Below are 21,525 nucleotides of genomic sequence, written 5' to 3'. Positions count from 1 at the left end.
CATGACTTGTCCACCGGTTTTTGTACGGTTCCGATTCTTTTGTGGGCACGTGTCTGCTACACCTCCCGTAGAACCGGTGAATTGGGAATGGATGTGGTGACTAAAATTCCGATAAGCTTATAAAAACGTCCTTTAGCGAGAACAGCTACTTCCTCGTAAAGGAGATAATTCTGCCTGGCAAGAATTTGATATGGACGTTGCGCACTACAAATTCATCGACCTGCTTTGAGTTTCCGGTCTAGACCATTTGGAGGGGCTCCAAGTATAAGTACCCAATCTTCCGAGCCCGTAAGCAAACACAGCCCTGCAACACTGCCCTTTTCCAATCCCTGCTCGGCTGTAAAATATCGCGAATTATATCAATCTTATTCCGATCTCTTCGAGATCTTCGGCAGCAATAACCAACTAGTCGCCATCACTCCATACAACCCAATACAGATTGGATGCAGCACCATTGTTCCCACGTTCTGTGCCAAAATACCAGTCACAAAAGGCGAGAACGCACCTCCACTGCTCCCAAGGGCACTGATGAAACTCAGACTGGAAATATGCATGCTGCGTGGCAGCAATTTGGTGAAGACGGCTGTGGCAGATGGGTAAACCGGACCCAACAAAAGACCCAAGATGGCCACTGACACTGCTTCTCCAATGACATTTGGAACTAACCAGGTCAACAACTGGAAAGCGACGGCACCCGCTATCATTGCAACCACGGCGATCCTATGTCCTACCTTGGCTGCGGGGTGTGTCAACAGGAATCGGCCGACGGTGATGCCAGCCCAGAAACCTGCACTGACGTATCCGACCCGGGAAGGGTCCCCATGTCGATAACTGATTAGGAAAGAAACGATCCAGCCAGATACGGAGACCTCTGCACCCTGGTAGGCGAAGATGAACAAGGCACCAAGGAGCGTGGTGCGGTTCCGGATGGCTTTCTTAAAGAGCTGCGCTCGGGTTCGGGTTTCACCAGCACCCTCGGGACGGGAAGCAGTAGGCTGCAGCGCTCTTTGCGGCTCTACCGGCGTTTCATTCTCATAGTTGAAGAATGCCCACGTGGTGTAACCCAGGTTAATGAGAGAAAATGCCAACGAGACTGCGTAAAAGAACGACCAACGGATCCCATGTGAAACCATGGCGGTTGCAAACAACGGGGCCACTGTGCCACCTAGACCATAGCTGCCATGGAAACAGCTCAGGGCCGTGGTGGAATTGGCCAAGTTGGCACAATAGAAGTTGCTAAGAGCCAGGCTAAGCGCAATGCCAAAGCCGAGTGGGAAGAAGCAGACCACGACAACAGGGAACGGGGGCTGGCAGATGATCACGATATAGCTGATAGCCAAAACAGACATGGCGAAGGCATAGCTCTTCGAGCGACCAAACTTGTTCTCAATAGTATGAGTGACAGGTGCCGCAGAAATGAATCCCAAGGCATTGGCGACGAAGATAAGCGAGACCACCGCATACCCAATGCTATAATGCTTCTCGATGTATGGGATCAAGGCACCGGGGGCACTATCGTTCATGCCACTACCGAAATTCATCAGGCAGCAGCTCAATAGCCGCCATTTGGTTTTCCATGAGGCCGACGTGCGGTCTGGAGCCCATTCTGCGGCATCGTCTTCACTGGCCTCTGGTGAGTGGTTCTCCAGTACGCTAGGCGTGGGCGGTGATGAACCCGTAGGCGGTTGTGCCACCGTACCGGAAGGCAACTGAGATGACTTTTGCGGCGAGATTTCGCTGAGTTCGTATTCTGACGGATGCTGTGCAATGCCTTGATTGCTCTTCTGTACTGCGGGTGGTGGAGTAGAGACATGTGGGGAGCTTTCGATCTCTAGGAAAGCCTCCAAATTCGAAAGTGCCATTGTGAAAGGTTCGAACAGATCTCAAGAGATTGCAAGGATGAAGAAAATGGTATGGTAAGTAGAATAGCTAGCGGTAGAAAGCAAGCTGGCTTTATGAAGGAACAGTGTAGATCCAATGAGCTCCCCTTGCAATTGATAATCAAGAAAGAGGCCAATGTCGGATGCTTGCCGTATTGGAGCAGTACCGCCTCTCCGCAGACCTATGACACCCACGAACCCCTCAAATAAATCTACTTCGTGGCGCTGTGGAGGCAACCGGGGGGTGGTCTTTTGTCATCAACTGCGGTAACGCGGAAAGTAGTGCGGAGAGAGCCCCGCCGATAAGCTCAAAATTTCTCCCACACAATCCACCTTGTGAGCCATTGCTTTTCTACCACGCTCTTCTTCAAGCATTCAATCGACCTACGAATTGAAGATGGCTCCTCCTCGCCGCAAGGTCTTGGCTACGGCCGAAGAAACCATGTTCCCTCCGGACGAACTCGCCGACACACACCTGATCGCACGTGCAATCAAGGCCACCGGCAACAACATTTACCTCATTGAGCAGCCGGACAAGAAGCAGATGCTGGTCGAACTACCTGCTCGCTTCCGGTCGACTTTCTGGATCAAGCGCGGGTCTTTCGTGGTAGTTGACACCTCTACGTCGGAGGAACGGGAAAACAAGATCGGCGGAGACATTATCAACATCGTGCGGGACGAGAAGGCCTGGCGAAAGGCTTCTTTCTGGTAGGAAACTCCGAAGTTTGCTCACGGAATCTAATTGATTGGTGTGCTAATCTATCTCTACTTACAGGCCGAAGGAATTCCCCAAGCAGGCTGTTGTCGCCGCCGATTCCGACAGCGAGGAGGAAGAATCTCGGGTTGGCAAGATGCCTTCATCGGATGAAGAATCCGATGCCTGATTGAATCTTTGACAATCATAACGTGAGCTGAAACCACGCCGCCCTTTATTGTGGGCGTGCTGTCCTACCCCCAGCGACTCCCCCACGCTCGGTATCGGTTTTGTTCAGCCCGAACCAGATACCAATGACCTGCAAAATGAGGACGGAGACCACAAGCTTTGAACTGAGGTCGGTACTGGGGAAAACATTCCAAGCCCACTCCTGCATCGCCCAGCCACTTATGATGAGAACTGGATGGACTCGACCAAGCCAGAGAACGACCGGAGTGGCCCACGCCAGATAGGCGTAGAACTGGTAATGCATGGATCTTGCGCATAGTAAGCCAGTGACCAGGGAGCTCAGAATCGAGGCCAAGATATAGCCTTTCGAAAGGGTCTCCGTTGGTTGGCGACCTCGAATTACGTTTTGAAGGAAGCGGAACATGTTGGTTCCTGATGGTTTCACCCATACGAAAGCGAAGATAGCAAGCAGAGAGACGTGCAATACTAGCAAAGCCAAAGAAAATTCTCTGGAAAGAAAAGTCTCTTCGCCTATAAATCTCCAGTTCACCGTCCATTTAAACAAGAACTGCCGAGACAGCTCAAAGGACTTGGAAACGTAGCCAATCGGGTTGGTTTGGAGGAAAGGAAAAGCGAGCAGGACCTGATATTTCATACCGTTAGTATGTAGTTTTCTTTAAGGCAAGAAACATGGTCTTACCTGGATGAGAGCGGCCAGAAGACCAAGCCGAACACTTCGCGCCAATCCCACGCTAAGTAGCAGGATGATGCCAACAGCCGGAGCGAGCAATACCAAGGTCATCTTGATACCGATACCAAAAGACCATGCCGCGACACCAGCATCCCATTTGCGCTTCATAAAACAATAGATCGCAATCCACATGACAAAAGTCGCGACGCCATCATTGAACATGCGCAGCATGAAGATGCTATGAAGACGCTTGGACAAGACCAGGAGCGGGAAGAGGTACGGCGGAGCTCCGACCTGCCTATAACAAGCCATAACCACAATCAAGGTGGCCAGGTATAGAGCGGCAAAGAGGATCTGGCCGAGGAGGATATCGCGACCTTCATTGGTAAGGTGGTAGAGGAAGGTGTAGATGTAGACATGCGCGGCGGGGTAAACAAGGGGACCTGTCGAGCCCTTGATGGCGGTATAGTCGCGTTCGCCGGATATGTACAGGGATACCTGCTGCATATAGGTTGACCAGTCGATCTCGGTGTCTGCGGATACGATTAGCTGGGGCTTGTCTGAACGGGACGGGACGCTGGCTTACAGGAGATCTTCCAGATTATCAGGGCGCAGAGGACTGCATCTCCAAGGACAAGGAGGGGGATGATCCATTGAGTGTGCCGTGGATGGGTCAGCACGTTGCGTATGAATGCTCTCCATGCCATTGCGGCGCGTTGGTTGACGGAGAAGATCAATGTGGCCCGAGGAGCCGCTTCACTGTTTAAAGTGTGACGCGCAAGCACGCCAGTCTACTTGACAGTTTCATAGTGGTGGGTAAATATATCTTATTTTTAAAATTGATCTTGATTTCGGTGATGGTTTCCTTTTTATACATTTTATACATGATGAGGACCTGGGGCTCGCGGTGACACGTCTAGCACGTCTTTCCAAGCGTCCCAACAACCACTGTATCCGACTCAATCCACCCACACTGCCAATTCCATGGTATCATTAAACAAGAGAAGAAAAAGAGTTATGCCGTAAACAAATGAAACGAAGTTGAGCGAAGACACGGAACCTATCATTGGGCTTTAGTGGCCTCCATCAGACGATCCCACTGTCCGGTGCTGCTGGCTTGGCGCATCGCGAAATCCAAGCAACTGACCGAGAACACCTTTGGGCTTTGGGACCGGGCACTCGTGGCCAACCTGTGCAAGCTTCTCAGCTTCCTCCTCCATCTGGAAGAAGGTAGACACTTCCTCGTCCACGGCCCCGGAAGGTGTCGGGAGGCTGGGCAGAGGCGCATCTGCCCCCATTTCAGCATCTTTCCTCCGCCGGCGCCGAATTCGTGGTACTTGTTGCCCGTCGGCTGCGATGATCATTTCTGAGTCGGCGAAGGTACGTCGCGGGGACGGACAGGGAAAGACGTGCGGGATGCCGACGACCAGCAGCGACGCCAGCAGGGTGCCGGCGAACAGGCCGGTTGTTGACCGCGACCGGGGATGAAGATGCGGTGGCATTGTGACGAGATGTATGATTCGCGTAGAGAGTGGAGGAGGTTCAGGGTTGGAGCGTATTGAAGGAGGGTGGGCGTGGCCGTCTTCGTTCTTTTTTTACCTGGCCATCGAAAGACCCAGGGCGGGGACGGAGAGACCGAAGGGTGAATAGGATAGGATCCAGAGGCCAATTGATTCAATGCCAATACCCGAAAACAAGCGAGCAGCGAGAATCCGGGGTCAGTGGAGGGTTGGAGGAGCAAAGATTGAAGGTTCTGGTGCCATCCGATCTTCTAATCTTATCTTCCTCCGTCGTGATTGGATCTTCGGTCGCGCAGAGTCAGTTAGACGCTTCACTCCGCCTTTTTACGTCTCGCGTGCTCTGCTTGTTCGCAATGATGGGTCTATACCTTTCATACTCTGACTTGACCATCTGATCTTTGTCCCCGTCTCCTTGGGGGGACTCTCTCTCTCCCACCACCCCTGCTCCCTCTCCCCTCTCCCTCTCCCTCTCCACCCCCCATCCCGCTCCTCATTCACCATGAGCGACCTCGACCGGTACAGCGCCTGCCCTTGAGAACTCTGCTTGTCTGGTCACTAACACGTTTTCTCCAGGGCGATCGAGCAGCTGCGGGCCTGCCGCCTGATCCCCGAATCACAGGTGCGCGAATTGTGCTACAAGGCGCGTGAGCTCTTAATCGAAGAGGGCAATGTCGTGTCCGTCGATGCACCAGTCACCATCTGCGGTGATATCCATGGACAATTTCATGACCTGATGGAATTGTTCCGAGTCGGCGGCGACGTCCCCGATACCAATTACCTATTCATGGGCGATTTCGTCGACCGCGGGTTCTATTCCCTCGAATCCTTCCTCCTCCTTCTCTGTCTCAAAGTGCGCTATCCCGATCGCATTACCCTCATCCGCGGCAACCACGAGTCGCGACAGATCACAACAGTCTACGGATTCTACGATGAGTGCATTCGAAAGTACGGCAGCGCCAACGTCTGGCGATACTGCTGCGAAGTGTTCGACTACCTGGCATTGGGCGCGATCGTGCTCGGCGCCAGCTCAGGCCTCGAGCCTACCACATCCTACGCTAATGAGACAACACAATCATCCCTGCCGATTGATGATGGCGAGCTGGAGACTGAAGTCCTGAATTCACAAGGCGAAGTCACATTCAGCACATACCGCCAGCGACAGCGCACCTCCTCCGATACATCCACAGACTCGCGCGCTATATCACCACCACGGGATATCTCCGCTGCGCCGGGTCAGGCCACTCCATCTCGGACGGGTGCGCCCGGCACAGGCGCGAGTGGGGACGGTAACGGAAGCGCCACAACTAGTCGCACAGGCGCTGTACTCTGTGTGCACGGTGGATTATCGCCACTGATAGATTCCGTGGACAAGATCCGACTGATCGATCGCAAACAAGAAGTGCCCCATGAGGGCGCCATGTGCGATCTTCTCTGGTCTGATCCTGACGAGATCGAAGGGTGGGGTCTGAGCCCGCGAGGCGCTGGATTCCTCTTTGGTAGTGATATCGTCAAGCAGTTCAATCACCTCAACGGACTATCTCTGGTTGCGCGCGCTCATCAGCTTGTTATGGAAGGTTATAAGGAGATGTTCGATGGCGGCATCGTCACGGTGTGGTCTGCTCCGAACTACTGCTACCGATGCGGCAACGTTGCTGCGATCCTGGAGCTCGGCGAAGATGCTAGTAACGGGGGCTGTGTGGCACGCAGCAATGGAGAATACGGTCGGAGCAATGGCGTTACGGACGCCAATACAGTTATCAGTCCTGGGAGGAGATACCGTGTCTTTGAGGCCGCGGCCCAGGATACAAGGGGCATGCCTGCAAAGAAGCCCGTCGCTGATTATTTCCTGGTGAGTGCTATACTTCGAACACCGGTTCTAATATTTGGTCTCCAACTGACGGCTACTTTAGTGATACCACCCACTGCATGCCTTTCTGTCTCGTCTATACGGTTCTTGAAGCCCTTTGATTGGCCCAGCATTTCGTGTCTTGGTGTTTATGTATCTGCTGCGAATCTAATGATCATTGATGATGGATATTTCACTTGATTATCTTATTTCCAATTTCACTTTCCATGACTCGGTTCAATCCTGTTGACGGTAAAACCGATTCTAGTTTCTAGTATCTGTTAACAATTGCAAGTCGTAGCTGTAATTCAATTTTAAAAGGCACTCCATATGCTCTCATAGTGAACTCTTGATAGAGAATTCAAAGTCTGGCGCTATACCTTCTTGTCAGTAGAGCTCTCACGTAGATTTAGAGGCACGGAGGTCTTTTTGCTTCGCCAACTCCAACAGGGACGTCTAGCGAGGACCAGCTTCTCCCTCTTCAAGTTCGTTGCATTTCTTCCTCCGGCCGGGTGAATCTACCGCACTCCAACTAATTCACGTACTATTTCACCACAGGCATTACTAAATTAGATTACTTGGTGCCGATGAAAGTTTGAAATTCCCATTCGAATCTATTTAGAACAACAAGACACACCTGCTCCGGAATACAGTCTAACTCAAGGCTCTGGTATCATGGAATGAAAAAAGAGAAGAAAAAAAAAAAAAAAACGAAAGACCCTGTATAGCTTGATCACAAGAAATAATTACCCGTTTGAGGTATGTACAAGATCAAAATGTGTAAATGTATGTGCATCTCTCATTGCCAGCGCTCCTCAAATCCGGGTGTCCCATGACTCTCCACCGGAGAGCTCATATTCGGCATCGGCATGCCAACATGCGGCTGATATTCAGAAACAGAGCCAGGACTGGGATGCTGACCCATTGGCATAAACTGGCTAGGATTATTTTCATACCGGAGATGGGAGTTGGAGAGATCTGGACTCCACGGTCCACCCCAATTATCCATGCCCAACCCTAACGCCGTGGCATTTCGGCTCCACCAGTCTTGGCTCTGTTCGACTAGGTTTTCAGTGCCATCGAATCCGCTGACGGGTGATGCGGTTGATCTCGGAGTTGTATTGCGGGTTGCGACTGGGGCACTGGATGTATCGTACCAGGTATTTGGACTGGGATGGGTGGATGGGCCGGAAGATGCAAGTGCTGGCATTTGATACTGGACTTGTGATATTGGGCAGAGATATGTCGGCTCTGGTGGCGCAAAATCAGGTCTTGGCCCTGCTTGACGCTGCGCGGCCTGCATCGGGGCCATTGAACTGATTGCAGGGGGGTATTGAGGGCCCTTGGAGACGCCCATAACGGGAAGGGAGTTAGGAGGGATATGTTCTGTGCGCTGAGCAGGGGTTGAATTTGTAGAGGGGGAAAAGCGGCTCGGACTGGTGACGCTAGATTGTAATGCTGCGTGAGTAATTGGAGATTCGGCGGAGGTAGACGGAGATGTCGCTTGATCCCATGAGCCCCATGAGCCCCATTTCGCATGGGTACGCTCGAAGAGAGCGCTGGCTTCGGAAGGCAACTCGACTTGCCATTTGTTGGCAGAAATATCGAGAATGCGTAATGTTCGACGAGCACAGAGCCAAGCTTCGGCCATTTCTTCGAGGTTTTTGAGGCCGTGAATGATATCCCGTTGGGCGTTCTTCTCGGGCAGGTTGAGGAGGTGGATAGTGCATGCAGTGTGAGCTATGTAAACGACGATATTACAGATCTGTTTGAGGCCGTAGGTGCGTTTGTACATTCGCATCAACTTTGAGATCGCCGAGGCAGCCTGTGTGCAGATCTTGCGTGGCGATACGTGTGAAGGTAATGGAGTGTTAGTCTTGTTGTATTTTAAGAACGGCCGGTAGAGGTGAATGAGAAGGAGTTGATTAAACATGCTGTGACAGAATTAATTTCGATTCGCCAACGTCCTCTTCAAGGCTCTACTTACTGCATGACGAGGACCTGGGGAAGTTGCCCCTCCTTAGGTTCGAGCTCCTTGGGAAGTTCTTTTTTCCATGCTTCAAGGCGTGTGTGAACGTCACTGAGTTTCTTCAGCTCCGATTGCTTCTGCTGTGATTTTTCCAACTCGGATGGATGATAGAAGAACACGAGAAGATCACCACTGATCTCGCATAATTTTGATAATTGCAGTGCAACAGCTCTGGTTCGCGAAGGCTGTACATTATCCTGGCCTGCGCCGCTATCGCTGTACGACGCCCAGGCTTCCATTTCTTCCTTTGGCAGAACGTCGAATTTGGGCACATTGGTATTAGATGAGGTAAGTTGAGGCTGACGACCGAGATAGTTCGACCAGCACCTATGTTTCGTCAGCCAACGTTCATCAGCGCATAACCACAGGTCCACATACTTGTCAATGAGGAAGCAACCCCAGAACGTAATGCGACGAGCATCGACTTCTTCGTCACTGAGGTTGTGCGCACCAAGGTTGGCCGCATCGACATTCAACCCAAGGTCGAACGCCATGCGGAAACTAAGACCGCTATAGACCCAGCCCTTACCCTCGCGGCCGCAGCCCGCTTCCCGCACAGACATGAGTGCAAAGGCCTGGACCGTGCAAAGCTTCGAGTTTTCATGTTCGTCATTTTCCAGAATTAGCCGCTTGGCCTCTTTGAAGAAATGATCACCCGCCGTTGCAGCATTCTGGGGATCTGAAAAGGCTCCTTGCCATGAGCTGAAGTGGCAGCCGAGAGCCAGCATCGAGTTGACCAGCAAGGATGAGCAATATGGACTTGGTACGCCCCGGATGTAGTCTCGATAGAACAAATCTTTAGCCAGAATGGTGAAGAATGGATAGTGCCATGTGAAGTACATTGTCACGAGATGGCCAATCAGTGATGCATCGTCTGTGACTTGTGTCCAGCGTATTACTGACTGTGCATCACTGGTCGGACTCAATGGGACATCGGCCATTGAAGCTGACTCATGTAGCTCGGATCCGGGTGGAAGGAAAATGAGGTTAGACGTGCCTCCGATGAATTTGCGAGACCCATCTAACATGAGCTCACTCATCTTTCCAGACAGTTCGGTCTCGAACTGGTCCACTGGTTCTGGACTCTCATCGGCCGTTTGCTCTGGGGCCTTTGAGCCTGTAGAGAGGAGGCCCTTTTGCCGGGCAACGAGTGACTTTGCGACATCTTCGAGACTGTCACAGGAGCGAATTTGGCGCACCAAGTCAATGGCATCGTCTTCTTCCTCATAGTTTAATAAAGCCTGGACCAAAGTCTGCAGGGTTGTATGCTTAGTGCGTAATGTATCGTTATCTTTCCTATACGCTCCTTTACGGCGGTGATCTGAGCTTGGATCATATATGCCTGGAATTGAAGTCAGTAAGCGGGAGCCACTTTCGGAGTTAATATACGAACATGGTGTATGGTAGACCGAGGAACAGGCAGCACAGCTAGGTAAGTTTCCATCACACTATTAAAACAAGTTGTTAGTGGCGCCAATATCAAGACCTCGGTAGAAGGTCTTACCTTGGATTTCCGTCTGCGACAGGCGATGCAGGCCGTGCTGACACAGCGCCTTTTGGGGCCCGAGGGAGCATCGCGATCCGCCATGGTAGACAGCTATAGGTGGGGGATTCAGTATTCGCAAGATCTTTTTCCGCGGAGTGGCATCCCGTGCTTCAGCGGCTGGTCAATGGTCCCGTCTAGATTGAGATCGTTGCCTAACACGTCCATCGTCCAGATCGCTAGTGGAGCAATATCCGGCGCTTTCCGTCGGAGTCAAAGCCAAATCCCGTAGATAATGAACCGTTCCAGTAGTAAGCAATCCTGACACAGACAAGTCACTCCATGTGCAATTCGATCTATAGACGGCACAGCGTTCGATGAATCCTTGACCCCGCGATGACCCACCAAGCGGGGAGGGCCCAGAAGGATGCAGAACTTCCGCACCACAGCAATCCGGCAGCGATTGGAGATGCGTCGGGGTTGATTGGATGCAGGGATGAAGACAGGAGGTTTATCGCTGGCTTCTGGATGGCTCCTCCTCGAGGGATGTGCACGATCCTATCCCACGGTGTTAAGACGCTGACTCATCACCGCTACGTCCGACATCACGTGACTGCCCCCTGACACACACATGCTGAGATCTACATTCCTTTATGCGCAACTGATTTCTAGACCCAAGGTCATCGACCGGGATGATCAGGATGATGTGTACCTCAAAAGTACAAAGTGGTGGAATTGCTTATGCCCTAAGAATAGTCGGGTTTCAGCTCAGCCGCAATAAGCGAGGGTCTTCCCCTGTGACCTGTGACCGCCAGAACGCGTGTTGTGGGAACGGGAAAAAAGGGAGGGCAAAAAACGAGAGAACAGCAACGCCCAACGGGGCGTAATATTGCATACATCTAAAACACCGGAGAAGGGGCTTAGGCTATATGTATACATACACCGCCAGTCGGTTGGGCAACTCCACCCTGCCACGTCGTCTCTTCGTCTTTACCTTTTCAGTCTTCTGCAGCCACCCGCCTCCCGACTGGTTCGACTCGATCGGCCGGCGGCTTCCGATAGCCACGGTGTGTTTGGTCCGAGCTATTACCCTAAAACAATCAAATAATCAAATAATCAAATGATCAAACAGCACACGGGCGGAGTTTTCTTTTTCTTTTTTTTTTTTTCCCTCCAGGACGGGCTAGCCCTGGGTCCTCGCCATTCGACCTTATTTGCAAATTCTTGCCATTCGACCAAACAACATTGGCTGCGAACGGCGTCTTGTCTTTCTGCAGGCACCACACTAATCGTAACCTTAAACGGCCCACTCATCGTGGCTTGCCAACACACAAACGCGATTCCACGTATTTGGGTCGAGATGCCTAACTTAGGGGATAAGGGAGATAGTGCATGTGACCTGTGTACCGTATACTATGGGGGACCTGACTTCCAATAAAATCCCATAACTTACGGTAGATAAGAAAAGGGGGACGGGTTAGCGCTGCAGGGCCACCCCAGGCCCCCGTAAAGAAAATCCCACAGACCCGCGGACTCCACCGGAAGAACATTCCATGTCACCTCGATCGTTCCACGTTAGGCCGTTTTTAGTCACAGCAGACAATAAAATACCGGACCCCGGCAGGTCATTGTTCCCCGCCTCCCCAATCGGCCAATCGCTAAGGCCTTCCCGGCTGGTTACCGTCACACGCGTACCTGCCCAATACGCTTATCACATCCTGAGATCACCACTTTCTTATCTTCCTTCTTCACCCTTCCCTCCCTTCCATCTACTTCAACTCATACTCCCTCCTTCCCCCCGGCCCTCCGACCTTCCGACCTTCCGACCTTGGGCTCAACATCAACCTCAACCTCATCCTCCCGATTCTCAACTAGAAGAGCACTCTAGCATCTTCTCGCTACGTTCCTGCATTCTCGCCATTCAATCGGATCGACGAGTCATACCAGTCATCTCCCGTTGCAGCAAACGGGAGACTCGATATACAATTCTCCCTACCCATGTATCTTGTCCAGACTCTCGACCAGAGTGCTTCATCCGGCCAAGACTGCATTCAGACCCTTTCTGGCATGAAACTATAAGATGATGGTCCCGAGAGCCTTTACGTTCACTTCGGCACCGCCACAGAAGCAAATGCCGCTTTGCATAAAAGAACAAACGCAGAACTTCGAGAGTCTGCTTGTTCTTTCTCCTCCTAGCCATATCAAAACCCATGGACTGAAAAATGCTGCCCCGGTGGTGATTCCGCCAAAACGAGGCTCGCGCACTCCGGTGCGTCGAGAAACACGCTTGCGCACTCCATCCAAACACTCCACATCGTCTCGCCGTTCTTCCTGCTCCGAGTCGTCTAATGAGCGTCCCGTCCGTCCATCTGTTGCCTCGATACTGGACGCTACCACAATACCCCGGCGAAGTTGGTCCACTCGGACACCTCGTAAGCTTCCTCGAGGCAACTATGTTGAGGAGTTCAGCCGAATGATGCAAGAAGGAATTCGATCCAAGGAGGAGTATCTGATGGATGGTGCTGGCAACTCCCCTTTGGATATTCTCCTCAGCCCTCCAGATGAGGATCATGGCAAGTACTCCATGGGCAACGAATCCGAACTGGAGACTCCCTTCTCAGCTCGGTCAAATTCGAGTGACTCGATGCCTTCTCTTTCACACGATTTGAATTCTCCTCCTAGTTTTCAGCTCCCGTCGACCCCCGGCAGCCAAAGAAGCCCTGCCGAGCGGCGCCAGCTCCGATACTCGCCTTCCGAGGATTGCGCCTATGATCACCCTCTTCTAGAGGCGGACATCGAGGAAGGCGAGCTTCTCGATCTACAATGCTACGAGGAACCGGTGATGCAGGATGATCCTACGAAGCAAGCTGCCTCAGTGCGATCGTTCCCCCGCTTAAGATCTTCCTTCAAATCCAATCTCACTGCATCCCTGCGAGCCATCAAGTCCGCGGCTCAGTCGGTTTCGACCTTCGCGACACCCTCTGTCCAGCCTGAAGATTTCCTTACCCGGTCTTTGTTCACCATCACCCCGGAGTTGACTGACGATCGTCGACCCCCACCCATGCAAACCCCACCTTCCCCAGCGCTTCGACGCTACCTCAACCCAACTCCCATGTCTCCGGCGGATATGTGTGTTTACCACGATCACCCTCACGAGACTGCCGAGTCTGCGCGAGCCTGCCCCGTCTCCATTCAAATGCAAACCTATCGCCGCTCTCGTGGCCGTGGCCACCGACGCAACAACTTCCACGTTATCAGTCCGAAAAATCGTGACCACTATTATACGTCTGACCCGGAACTTCCACCAATGTCACGCCAACGGGAACCTCGCGAAAACAGCGACTTCCTCCGTATGGTCGTTCTCGAGATGAACATGCGACGCAGTGGCAAGCTCCGCGAAGACATTCCCACACGGGCCCGCATCATGCTTGCACCACGCAAAAGCAACCCTTATCGCGTGTCGGGTGACTACGAAGATGGCGATGACAACGATACCGTGCCCTCCCGGTGGGTGGGCATCTCGGCTTAGACAGCCGAGGGGGTCCGGCCCAAACAGCCGAGCCTAGATGTGGCTGACCAGCGCAGCGCTCGGTCACCCCCATCAGTACATATTTCTCTTTTTCATGACTCTTTTCATCATAGCGCAGCGTTTGGATTAGGATTCAAGTGTCCAGGCCGACACCCATTTTCTTTTGTGAACATACCCTTCTACTCTCAACAACCTACTTTGCTTCCTTCATCGGAACAAGATATCCAATCAAACACCTATCATTTCTTACTTAAAACCAGTTCCTTGTCTCGTACTAGTCATACTGGCGTAAGCGATCGAAGCCATTTAATTTCCGGTCTGCATTGTGATATCATCCCGCAGCCATGAGATCATCCCGAACGTTTAGCCTCCAACAGCCTCATTTGATGAGACAGGTGCATCTTCTACAGTACTCTATCACCATGGGATCTTCTCTCCCACTGTATCGTGTGGACTTTTTGCCCTGTCTCAAAAATCAGAATTGGGTCACGAATGCGGGGAAGCGATGCGCTTGGACCCCCTGGTACCGATGTCATGACACTGTCATGACACTCTTGTGGGGTCTCTGATATTGTCATTTCTTGATGTGACCTGTCAAGAGGCTGCGGACACTCCCCAAATGTGTAGAGGATCTTATCCTGAGATATACAGTCACCAATGACGGAAATTTCTCGTGATGTCATATAACTAGCTTGATTCCAATGTTGCATAATCACATGATGATGCTGTTGGCGATCGTAGGATGCCAAGTCTACACTTGATTCAGGCATGCGCAGATGAAACGTATTTGATAATCCAAGAATTCACGATTTGGTGCTATGCAGGCTGAACTATGCAAAGAAGACAAATCTCTCCGGAGAAACCACTGCCTCCCTCATAGATACCGTAGAACTCGTCACTATCGAGATACTGAGAACCCTGTAGAAGTCGTGTTAAACACGTTCACCATTGTAACGTTACTTTACACAGAAAGAAGTAAACTTACGTTCCTCATCCAAGAGCGTCCCATTCTTCCAGCTCTCTTGAGCCCAGTCCATCGAGACGAGATGCGGGATCTTGTTTCCGGGTCTAGCAGCTAACGATCCCCGTAGGGAAGCGATATCCTCCCGCGACAAAGTGTTTGTGTTGACGATGATATGAGTTACGTCCGGGTCTTTGAGTGAGGTTGCGATATGCGCGGATGCGAATCTGGCAGTATTGCGCGCGAGGCAAAGAGCAGCGTCCTCGACTTGGGTCTTGTGAGAGGTCTCTTGTCCACTGGCTTGGGGAGCTTGTGAGCAAAAGAAAAATCTAAGACCACGGAAGAGCCAGCCGCAGGGTGCGGTGTATCCTGAGTCGATCTTTGTCTGTATGTGAGATTCGACCTTGTGGAGGGTGTGTGGGTCGAGAGGGTTGTTGTTTTGCTGTTGGGTGATTTCCATTTGGTTAAGGATCTGGAATGTGGTTAGTCTGTTCGAGTCTGCCCTGAATATAGAAAAACTTACTTCTTTAAGCTCGTCAACGTGCGTGTCGCGAGCATAGCTGTCGTTGAAAGGGTCGACGTTGATGTTGATTTCTTCGTCTCGATCTTCCATGATGAAGAACATGTGTCTACAAGAGAAGATCCAATGGTTAAACAGAGTTCTTGTAGTTAACTTTCTTTATTGGGGGCTTACCTGGGCTCAAAGGGAAGGATTAGGTCCGGTAATCCTGCATCCTTCTCGTTTTGCTTGACACAGTCAATCAACCAAGATGGCTTCACAATATTGGAGTTTGCGCTTTTCAGCAATGAAGCCACCTTGACGGTCCCTGGCACACTGTTAGCGTAGTCTCTTAAACTTTTTAAAATTTTCATTCTTTTTCTTTGGAAGGGCTGCGTACTTCTCTCAGCAATGCAAATCGTGTTTGGGGCCGCGGTGTTGGTCTGATATATCTTGCCCCCGTTGGCTTTTACCAGCTGCTCAAGCTCGCCCTTTGATTTCTTCTCTGGAACACTTGCGTCGGTCATTATAACTGAACATCTGTTGTTAGCAAGAAAATGGCGAGGACATAGTAGCGGCACGTACAGAAATTGAGTTGGTCAAAGATACGACCAGAAGGCCCAATATACTGCGCATTGTCCTTCTCATCATACCCAGCAATAGTCAAAGGTTTCTTTACTGTCCGCTTGACGCGCTTCCTTCTCGAGTTATCAATGTTGAACTCTTTCTCCTGATGCTCTTGCTCCACATTGGACTTAAGGTCCAAAAATTCTTGGATAGACAACGCGCTTTTCCAGTTCTTATCCTTGCGGAGTTTCTTAAATCGTGGGAACCGCAAGGTCTGACCCATGCGAAACATGTCACTGACACCAACGGAGGCCGCCTTAACACAGACGACAACCGAGTCAGATGGCTTGATCCACATGTCTGGTCTTTCATTTTGAGCATCTCCACCAGACAATTCGATAAAATCAGTAGGAGGCTTCTTCGGATCCCATTTCATCCACTTGCCGTCCGTGTGATGCCGAATTTCTTGATAATCAGCCGCAGTGAAACCTCCGCCAACCCTACAAAATGACCAGCATTTCATCGGCTGGGAAGATTTGGGATCATCAACACGCAACCCACATAGGAAGCTCCCCAAATGGCCTCCACGATGGCCCTGTCCGTAGTATCCGCCCACAACGACTAAATCAAGCGACTCGCCAAATTCGGTCATGTACTCTGGCTTCACTTTCATCCAGTCATCGTGGCGCTCGTTCAATCGGTATTGAGATCGCGGGTTCTTCAACACGAGACCTTCTGAGGCTTCGGCGACAACGTTTCGCAGGCATGCCTCGATTTCTGCAGTCGTGGTCGCCTCTTGATAAGGATGAATCTCGAATCGTCGGTGAACAGGGCGGATAACTTTTAAAGCGTTGCGACGATCGCGAAGAGTATACTTCGTCAAGTCTTCCCCATTCAGATACAAAATGTCAAAGACACGGAACATTGGCCTAGGTCCAGTTGTAAATGGATTCCGTTGCTCAGCTAATGCCGCGGTTTTCAGCGTGCCAAAGGCCACAGGAGCATCTTGCTCAGGATCCCAGGTAACCATCTCACCGTCCAGAATGAGACTTTGCACCCCATCCACAAACGCATCTTTCAAATGCCTCGTCAAAGCTCCCTTGTCATCATATATCCCTTCTCCGTAGAGGTATGTATATTCCTTCGCTTTTCGAGACCAAAATGCAAATCTTCGGCCACCCGCGATCGTGTCGTCAGGGGCCATGTGGAGCTGCATCCTTTCGCCGTCCAATTTCTCTTCAATCCAGAACACAGGATCTTCCTCTGTAGGTTGCATTCGCATAATCATTTTGTCGAACGAATGCATCTGGAACTGAGCCAGCTGAGGTTGGAAGCACTGCATTAGTGTAATGCCACGATCCGCTGCTTCAAGTCGGATATTAGGGTCATACAGCTCCCAGCACACGCGCCGCAAGCTGCTAGAGACGGTGTACAGATTCTCGGCGTCTGGATGCCACATGTGAAACATCGTGCGCTCCGACGCTCCGACTTTCATCTGGCGCAGAATTATTCGAATGAGCCACATCAGCTCTTCTGGGTTCATGCGCCGGTAGAACTCGGCCAGGATGGGAATCTGCTCGTCTTCCTTCGAAGTTGCGGCTAGCTTGTCCAGCTTCTCATTTACCTCCTCGATAGACATGTCCCCCGGTTCTGTCCTCATTGGCCGTTTGGAAAGGACATCATAGCACCTTCCTGCAAAATCTCCGGCCATGCGTGTCGAAGACTGTCCTGGTAGCTTCCAGTTCAACAGATTGTAGCCATCCTCTGATTCCTTGTTGATCTTCATGATCTTCACGAGCATCTTTCCAATAACCTTTTCCTTCAAACCGTACATAGGGCGGTCCCTATCCTTGTCGGGCAGAATCAGCCGAAAGGCTGGATAAATGTCGTTACCGACCTCTTTGCGCCATCGTGAAATGAAGCGGGCGATGACATCGCGACGGAGCTCGTATGGGCTTAATTGTGTCGCGCTTTTATTATGAGGGCCGACCTTGCGTCTTGAAGGCGCAGTGGTGGCTGGTTTCTTTTTGATCTGGCTGAGAGGGTGGAACAGGTTCAGGTACAGCTCGTGGAATGGGAGTGTCGAGGAGCTGTTGCGGGGGCGGTTCGGATATCTGTTTTCGGCTGTCAGCCTAGAGCTGAAAGAGAGGGAGATTTCATGGACTTCTCATCCAGGTTCTCCTCCACAACCCGTGGTTCCGGCAATATCTCGTCGGAATCCATGGTGAGTCGAGCTCCAAGAAAGTTGAAGGTTCCCCGGATGATTTTAGGCAACGATAAGATAGCGTGCATGTGACATCACGCGAAGTATACAAAACACAGAAAAGGTGTAGTCAGTAGCAGTTACTAGAAAACAATTCATCGGCACATCCAATGCCTATACTATTGTACAGCTCAGGGTAATTGAATTTATGTCATAAAATAAAAGTGAAGTTAAGAACCCACACTATCGTTGCGATTATGCTCAGCGCTTGGGCGTCGCGCCATCACATCAGCCAGACGCGTCAGTATCGCAACAAATTGCTTCGAGATGCCCCACGCAGTCAGACTAGACAGCGTCTCACATCCAACACGAAGAATTCTCTCCGGTCCCTCGGGGGCGCAGATATCCCCAACCCCAGTAATATTCCCCCGCATGGAGTGACCTTCTCGAACAAAAAGCTGCACCAGCTCATCGTCGCACGGCCTGTCTAAATGAATAAAACTCGGCTCTTGCATGGGCTCTATTCCAGACATTTGGATGCTCGGGCTGGAGGCCAGGGTTGTATGGGCGTGGCATGAACCGTATGCCCATAGTGTTAACACAGCAAGAAATGCCGCTACTGGTTCGTGAAATGCATTCGTGGAGTATCGCCGAACGTGCCAGAGAGTGACGCCAGCGTGAATAATTGAAAGTCGGGCCTTATATTGGTCATGCTTGACCCAACGCCAGATATATTGCCATTCGATTGCCTGGTGGCGCTTGCTCCATCGCATCTGGTCTGTTGCCAAGGAGGTTGCAAGTGAGCGTATTTCACGGAATGGTGCGAGTAGAACGAGTCTTGCAACATGGAGGTGAAGGACAGTAGGATGTTCCATTCCAGCAGCTTTGGCGACAGTGCTATTCGCGGTCCAGTGCAGAATATCCAAGCAATCACATGTGCTGTTGCGCCACTTGGAGTATGAGGGGATCCCAGGTAGCCAGACCGAGCCAGTCGGAATGGCAGTCTCCCGAGATTGCTTTTTGGCAGTTGGGTTCCAGAAAGATAATGGTCGACCGAAGTAATCGCCAACTTCCCACATGCGGTGGTAGAGGGCGTGGATGAGTAGAATATGGCTGAATTCCCCGATCCCTGAAACAAGCCTCTTTTCTATATATAAGATGTGCACTGTATCATATAATGACTCGTTCACTGGGAAGGTCAGCGTGTCTGCAAGAGCAGATAGAAGAGATAAAAAGTACCGCTTGAATTATCCCACAGCTGTTTCCACTCTTCGGCAGAGCCAGTCTGCCAGAGTTTCTCATGAGCAGGTAATGCAGCTTGCCCATCGTCAAGGGACAAAAACGGTCGGTCTTCGAAGCAATATGCGAGCGTGCAGTCCAGGAGCTTCGGGCAAGAAATGGTCAGTTGAAAGCATATCATTGGCAAAGGAGGCAAGCATACCCAGATACAGTAGCCAGTTCGTCGCCGAGATTCATCTTGCGCCCATTTCATCCACATGGCTTCATTTGTATTCCTGGTTATTTCCATCCGCGATGGGGAAAGCAGCTTTTCATAGCTGGCAAACGTCACAAGATCTTTGAACAAGGTCAAAGCCGATAGCTTATCTTGCTCGTTGCCACTATAAAGGAAACCGATGCAATTTAGTAACATAGCTTGCATAGAATCAAGGGAGACCTGGCCATTAGGAGCTTTCTCTTTCTATTGAGGTGCACATGTAAATATATCGAACCATACTCCGTGTGGAAGGAGACACTTACCTCAACATATATAGCCCGTCGTATCATCTCGTGAAAGGCATCTCTACACTGGTCTACCTCTTGGATACCTGAAGTATGAGAACCGATTGCCACGATGGCTAATACCAACAACCAATGACACCGGTTTGGGTCAAAGGTAGGGAGATGCATTATGGGGTAAACGTCGTGCATTGAATCAAAGTAGCATGCAAGATATCGACTGCAGTCTTCTGCGGTGGGAAAACTGTCAGATTCAAACATTCCGAAAAATGGATTGTCTGTGCGACAAAGTAGTAGGAAGTTGCGATATAGCTCGTGATGGGTGTTTGTATCGATTGTCCGCACTGAACGGGCCGCTTCTGAAATATTGTCGAGGTTTATCTCATGAATACAGGGGAATCCATGCCGCCGCATGCTATTTTCAGTGACTGATTGCCCAGACAAAATAGCTGCATCAACTGCAGACGTGGTCCATGAAGCTTGTTTTTTCCTGTATCTAGGAAGACGAGCACCACCACCATCGACATAATAATCGGATGATCGCTTTGTGGAATCTACTGATTCGGGGTGTGGAGATGCCTCGCTGCCGACATGCGAATACCGTCTGGAGCTTCCCATGTCTGTTCCCAGCGAAATATGCCCAGAGGGAGTATGAGAGAGATTTTCCGCCATTGAAGGACTCACTTGACCGGTGTGGATGACGGGTGGGTGCCATGACATGCGGGTTGCATAGGAATCTGAGATCTTAGGTTGAGCTTGTTGCGAAGGAACACCGGGTAGCTGGGGGGGTTCATGAGATGCATTTGTAAAGAATTCGTTGGGTAGCCAATTAATGGTGGAAAGCATAGACTGATCGAATAACGAAGGGTCAAACTCAAGGTTCATCTCCCCATTGCCACTCATGTCCATTTCCATGTCAACCCCCCATTTATCATGTCGGGCTGGAGACTCCTCATGTTGGGGCCGAGAACAGAAGTTGGATCGACCGAGAGTATCTTTGGCATATCAGGAGTTGACATTTCATTGTGTGAATGCTGGCTGTCTCCCGAATAAGTACCTAACGATAACCGCGCTGGAGGTACTGAATGTGACGGCAAGTATAGCGAAGGGTTGGGAGCCCCCACAATAGAGGCTCTACCATCCGACGAAGTACTCTCTGTGTGAGTTTCCCCCCGCGTTGAAAATGCAGTTCCTTCTTTTGGTGAAGCTATTTCATGAATACCAGTCAAGGAGAATTTGCCCATTTGGTGAGATGATGTATGTTCAGTTTGCATGCGCTCCTCTTCGTCGCCATTGGCTTGGTTTGAAGACGATAGAGGGGTCTGGGGTTCGTGTTCGTGTATTTCCGTCCCAAACAATCGTCTAGAGGCGCCAGTTCGAACCTTCCCTTTTGATCGTCTCTCCGTGGGATATTGGCATTCAAGCGATCGGGTGTCACAACGCCCACATGGAGTTCCACCACTGCAGCGCACTCTCGCCGTGGCACAGCCAAAGCAAGCGCGGAATGTCTTGACGGTGATGCGATGAGTTCGGTCCTTGCCGCCTTCACTTCCTGCGGTATGATGACTTAGCTCGTGTCGGTGAAGCGTATCGCTGCGCATTATGGCTACTTGTTAGTCACGGTCAACTGGCCCAGATCGAGCGCTAAGCGCTAACATACGTTCGCGAAAAATGACGGCCACACTGGGCGCATTCAA

General features: G+C 51.1%; 9 protein-coding genes across 9 annotated transcripts; 3 read left to right on the top strand and 6 right to left on the bottom strand.

Annotated features, from left to right (window-relative positions):
• Positions 1–365: 365 nt before the first annotated feature.
• Positions 366–1,862, bottom strand: N7443_002402 (putative MFS efflux transporter; the record flags this gene model as incomplete). The annotated part of the gene is made up of 1 exon (XM_056882458.1): positions 366–1,862. One exon carries the CDS (start codon positions 1,860–1,862, stop codon positions 366–368), a length of 1,497 nt encoding a protein of 498 aa, XP_056744299.1.
• Positions 1,863–2,277: 415 nt separating this feature from the next.
• Positions 2,278–2,764, top strand: N7443_002401 (putative eukaryotic translation initiation factor eIF1a-like protein; the record flags this gene model as incomplete). Its single annotated transcript, XM_056882457.1, has 2 exons — positions 2,278–2,588; positions 2,656–2,764. 2 exons carry the CDS (start codon positions 2,278–2,280, stop codon positions 2,762–2,764), a joined length of 420 nt encoding a protein of 139 aa, XP_056744298.1.
• Positions 2,765–2,809: 45 nt separating this feature from the next.
• Positions 2,810–4,161, bottom strand: alg3 (dolichyl-P-Man:Man(5)GlcNAc(2)-PP-dolichol alpha-1,3-mannosyltransferase; the record flags this gene model as incomplete). The annotated part of the gene is made up of 3 exons (XM_056882456.1): positions 2,810–3,406; positions 3,464–3,987; positions 4,041–4,161. The coding sequence occupies 3 exons, from the start codon at positions 4,159–4,161 to the stop codon at positions 2,810–2,812; spliced, it is 1,242 nt and encodes a 413-aa protein (XP_056744297.1).
• A 366-nt stretch (positions 4,162–4,527) lies between these two features.
• N7443_002399 (uncharacterized protein) lies at positions 4,528–4,956 on the bottom strand (the record flags this gene model as incomplete). The annotated part of the gene is made up of 1 exon (XM_056882455.1): positions 4,528–4,956. One exon carries the CDS (start codon positions 4,954–4,956, stop codon positions 4,528–4,530), a length of 429 nt encoding a protein of 142 aa, XP_056744296.1.
• Positions 4,957–5,473: 517 nt separating this feature from the next.
• N7443_002398 (serine/threonine-protein phosphatase) lies at positions 5,474–6,887 on the top strand (the record flags this gene model as incomplete). Its single annotated transcript, XM_056882454.1, has 3 exons — positions 5,474–5,490; positions 5,548–6,823; positions 6,885–6,887. 3 exons carry the CDS (start codon positions 5,474–5,476, stop codon positions 6,885–6,887), a joined length of 1,296 nt encoding a protein of 431 aa, XP_056744295.1.
• Positions 6,888–7,619: 732 nt separating this feature from the next.
• Positions 7,620–10,437, bottom strand: N7443_002397 (putative C6 transcription factor (NirA); the record flags this gene model as incomplete). The annotated part of the gene is made up of 5 exons (XM_056882453.1): positions 7,620–8,754; positions 8,808–9,176; positions 9,228–10,191; positions 10,243–10,297; positions 10,354–10,437. 5 exons carry the CDS (start codon positions 10,435–10,437, stop codon positions 7,620–7,622), a joined length of 2,607 nt encoding a protein of 868 aa, XP_056744294.1.
• Positions 10,438–12,412: 1,975 nt separating this feature from the next.
• On the top strand, positions 12,413–13,861 carry N7443_002396 (uncharacterized protein; the record flags this gene model as incomplete). The annotated part of the gene is made up of 1 exon (XM_056882452.1): positions 12,413–13,861. One exon carries the CDS (start codon positions 12,413–12,415, stop codon positions 13,859–13,861), a length of 1,449 nt encoding a protein of 482 aa, XP_056744293.1.
• An 898-nt stretch (positions 13,862–14,759) lies between these two features.
• On the bottom strand, positions 14,760–18,111 carry N7443_002395 (DNA ligase (ATP) DNL4; the record flags this gene model as incomplete). Its single annotated transcript, XM_056882451.1, has 7 exons — positions 14,760–14,779; positions 14,847–15,294; positions 15,346–15,451; positions 15,517–15,649; positions 15,722–15,853; positions 15,907–18,002; positions 18,053–18,111. The coding sequence occupies 7 exons, from the start codon at positions 18,109–18,111 to the stop codon at positions 14,760–14,762; spliced, it is 2,994 nt and encodes a 997-aa protein (XP_056744292.1).
• A 210-nt stretch (positions 18,112–18,321) lies between these two features.
• N7443_002394 (uncharacterized protein) lies at positions 18,322–21,072 on the bottom strand (the record flags this gene model as incomplete). Its single annotated transcript, XM_056882450.1, has 5 exons — positions 18,322–19,280; positions 19,331–19,475; positions 19,533–19,790; positions 19,850–20,823; positions 20,886–21,072. 5 exons carry the CDS (start codon positions 21,070–21,072, stop codon positions 18,322–18,324), a joined length of 2,523 nt encoding a protein of 840 aa, XP_056744291.1.
• Between the last annotated feature and the right edge of the window lie 453 nt (positions 21,073–21,525).

This window comes from Penicillium atrosanguineum, assembly GCF_028827265.1.
Source record: "Penicillium atrosanguineum strain IBT 20685 chromosome Unknown utg000002l_segment0_segment0, whole genome shotgun sequence".
In the NCBI taxonomy this organism is placed as follows: domain Eukaryota; kingdom Fungi; phylum Ascomycota; class Eurotiomycetes; order Eurotiales; family Aspergillaceae; genus Penicillium; species Penicillium atrosanguineum.
The sequence above is the reverse complement of the archived record's forward strand: the minus strand, read 5'-3'. Positions and strand labels throughout refer to the sequence as shown.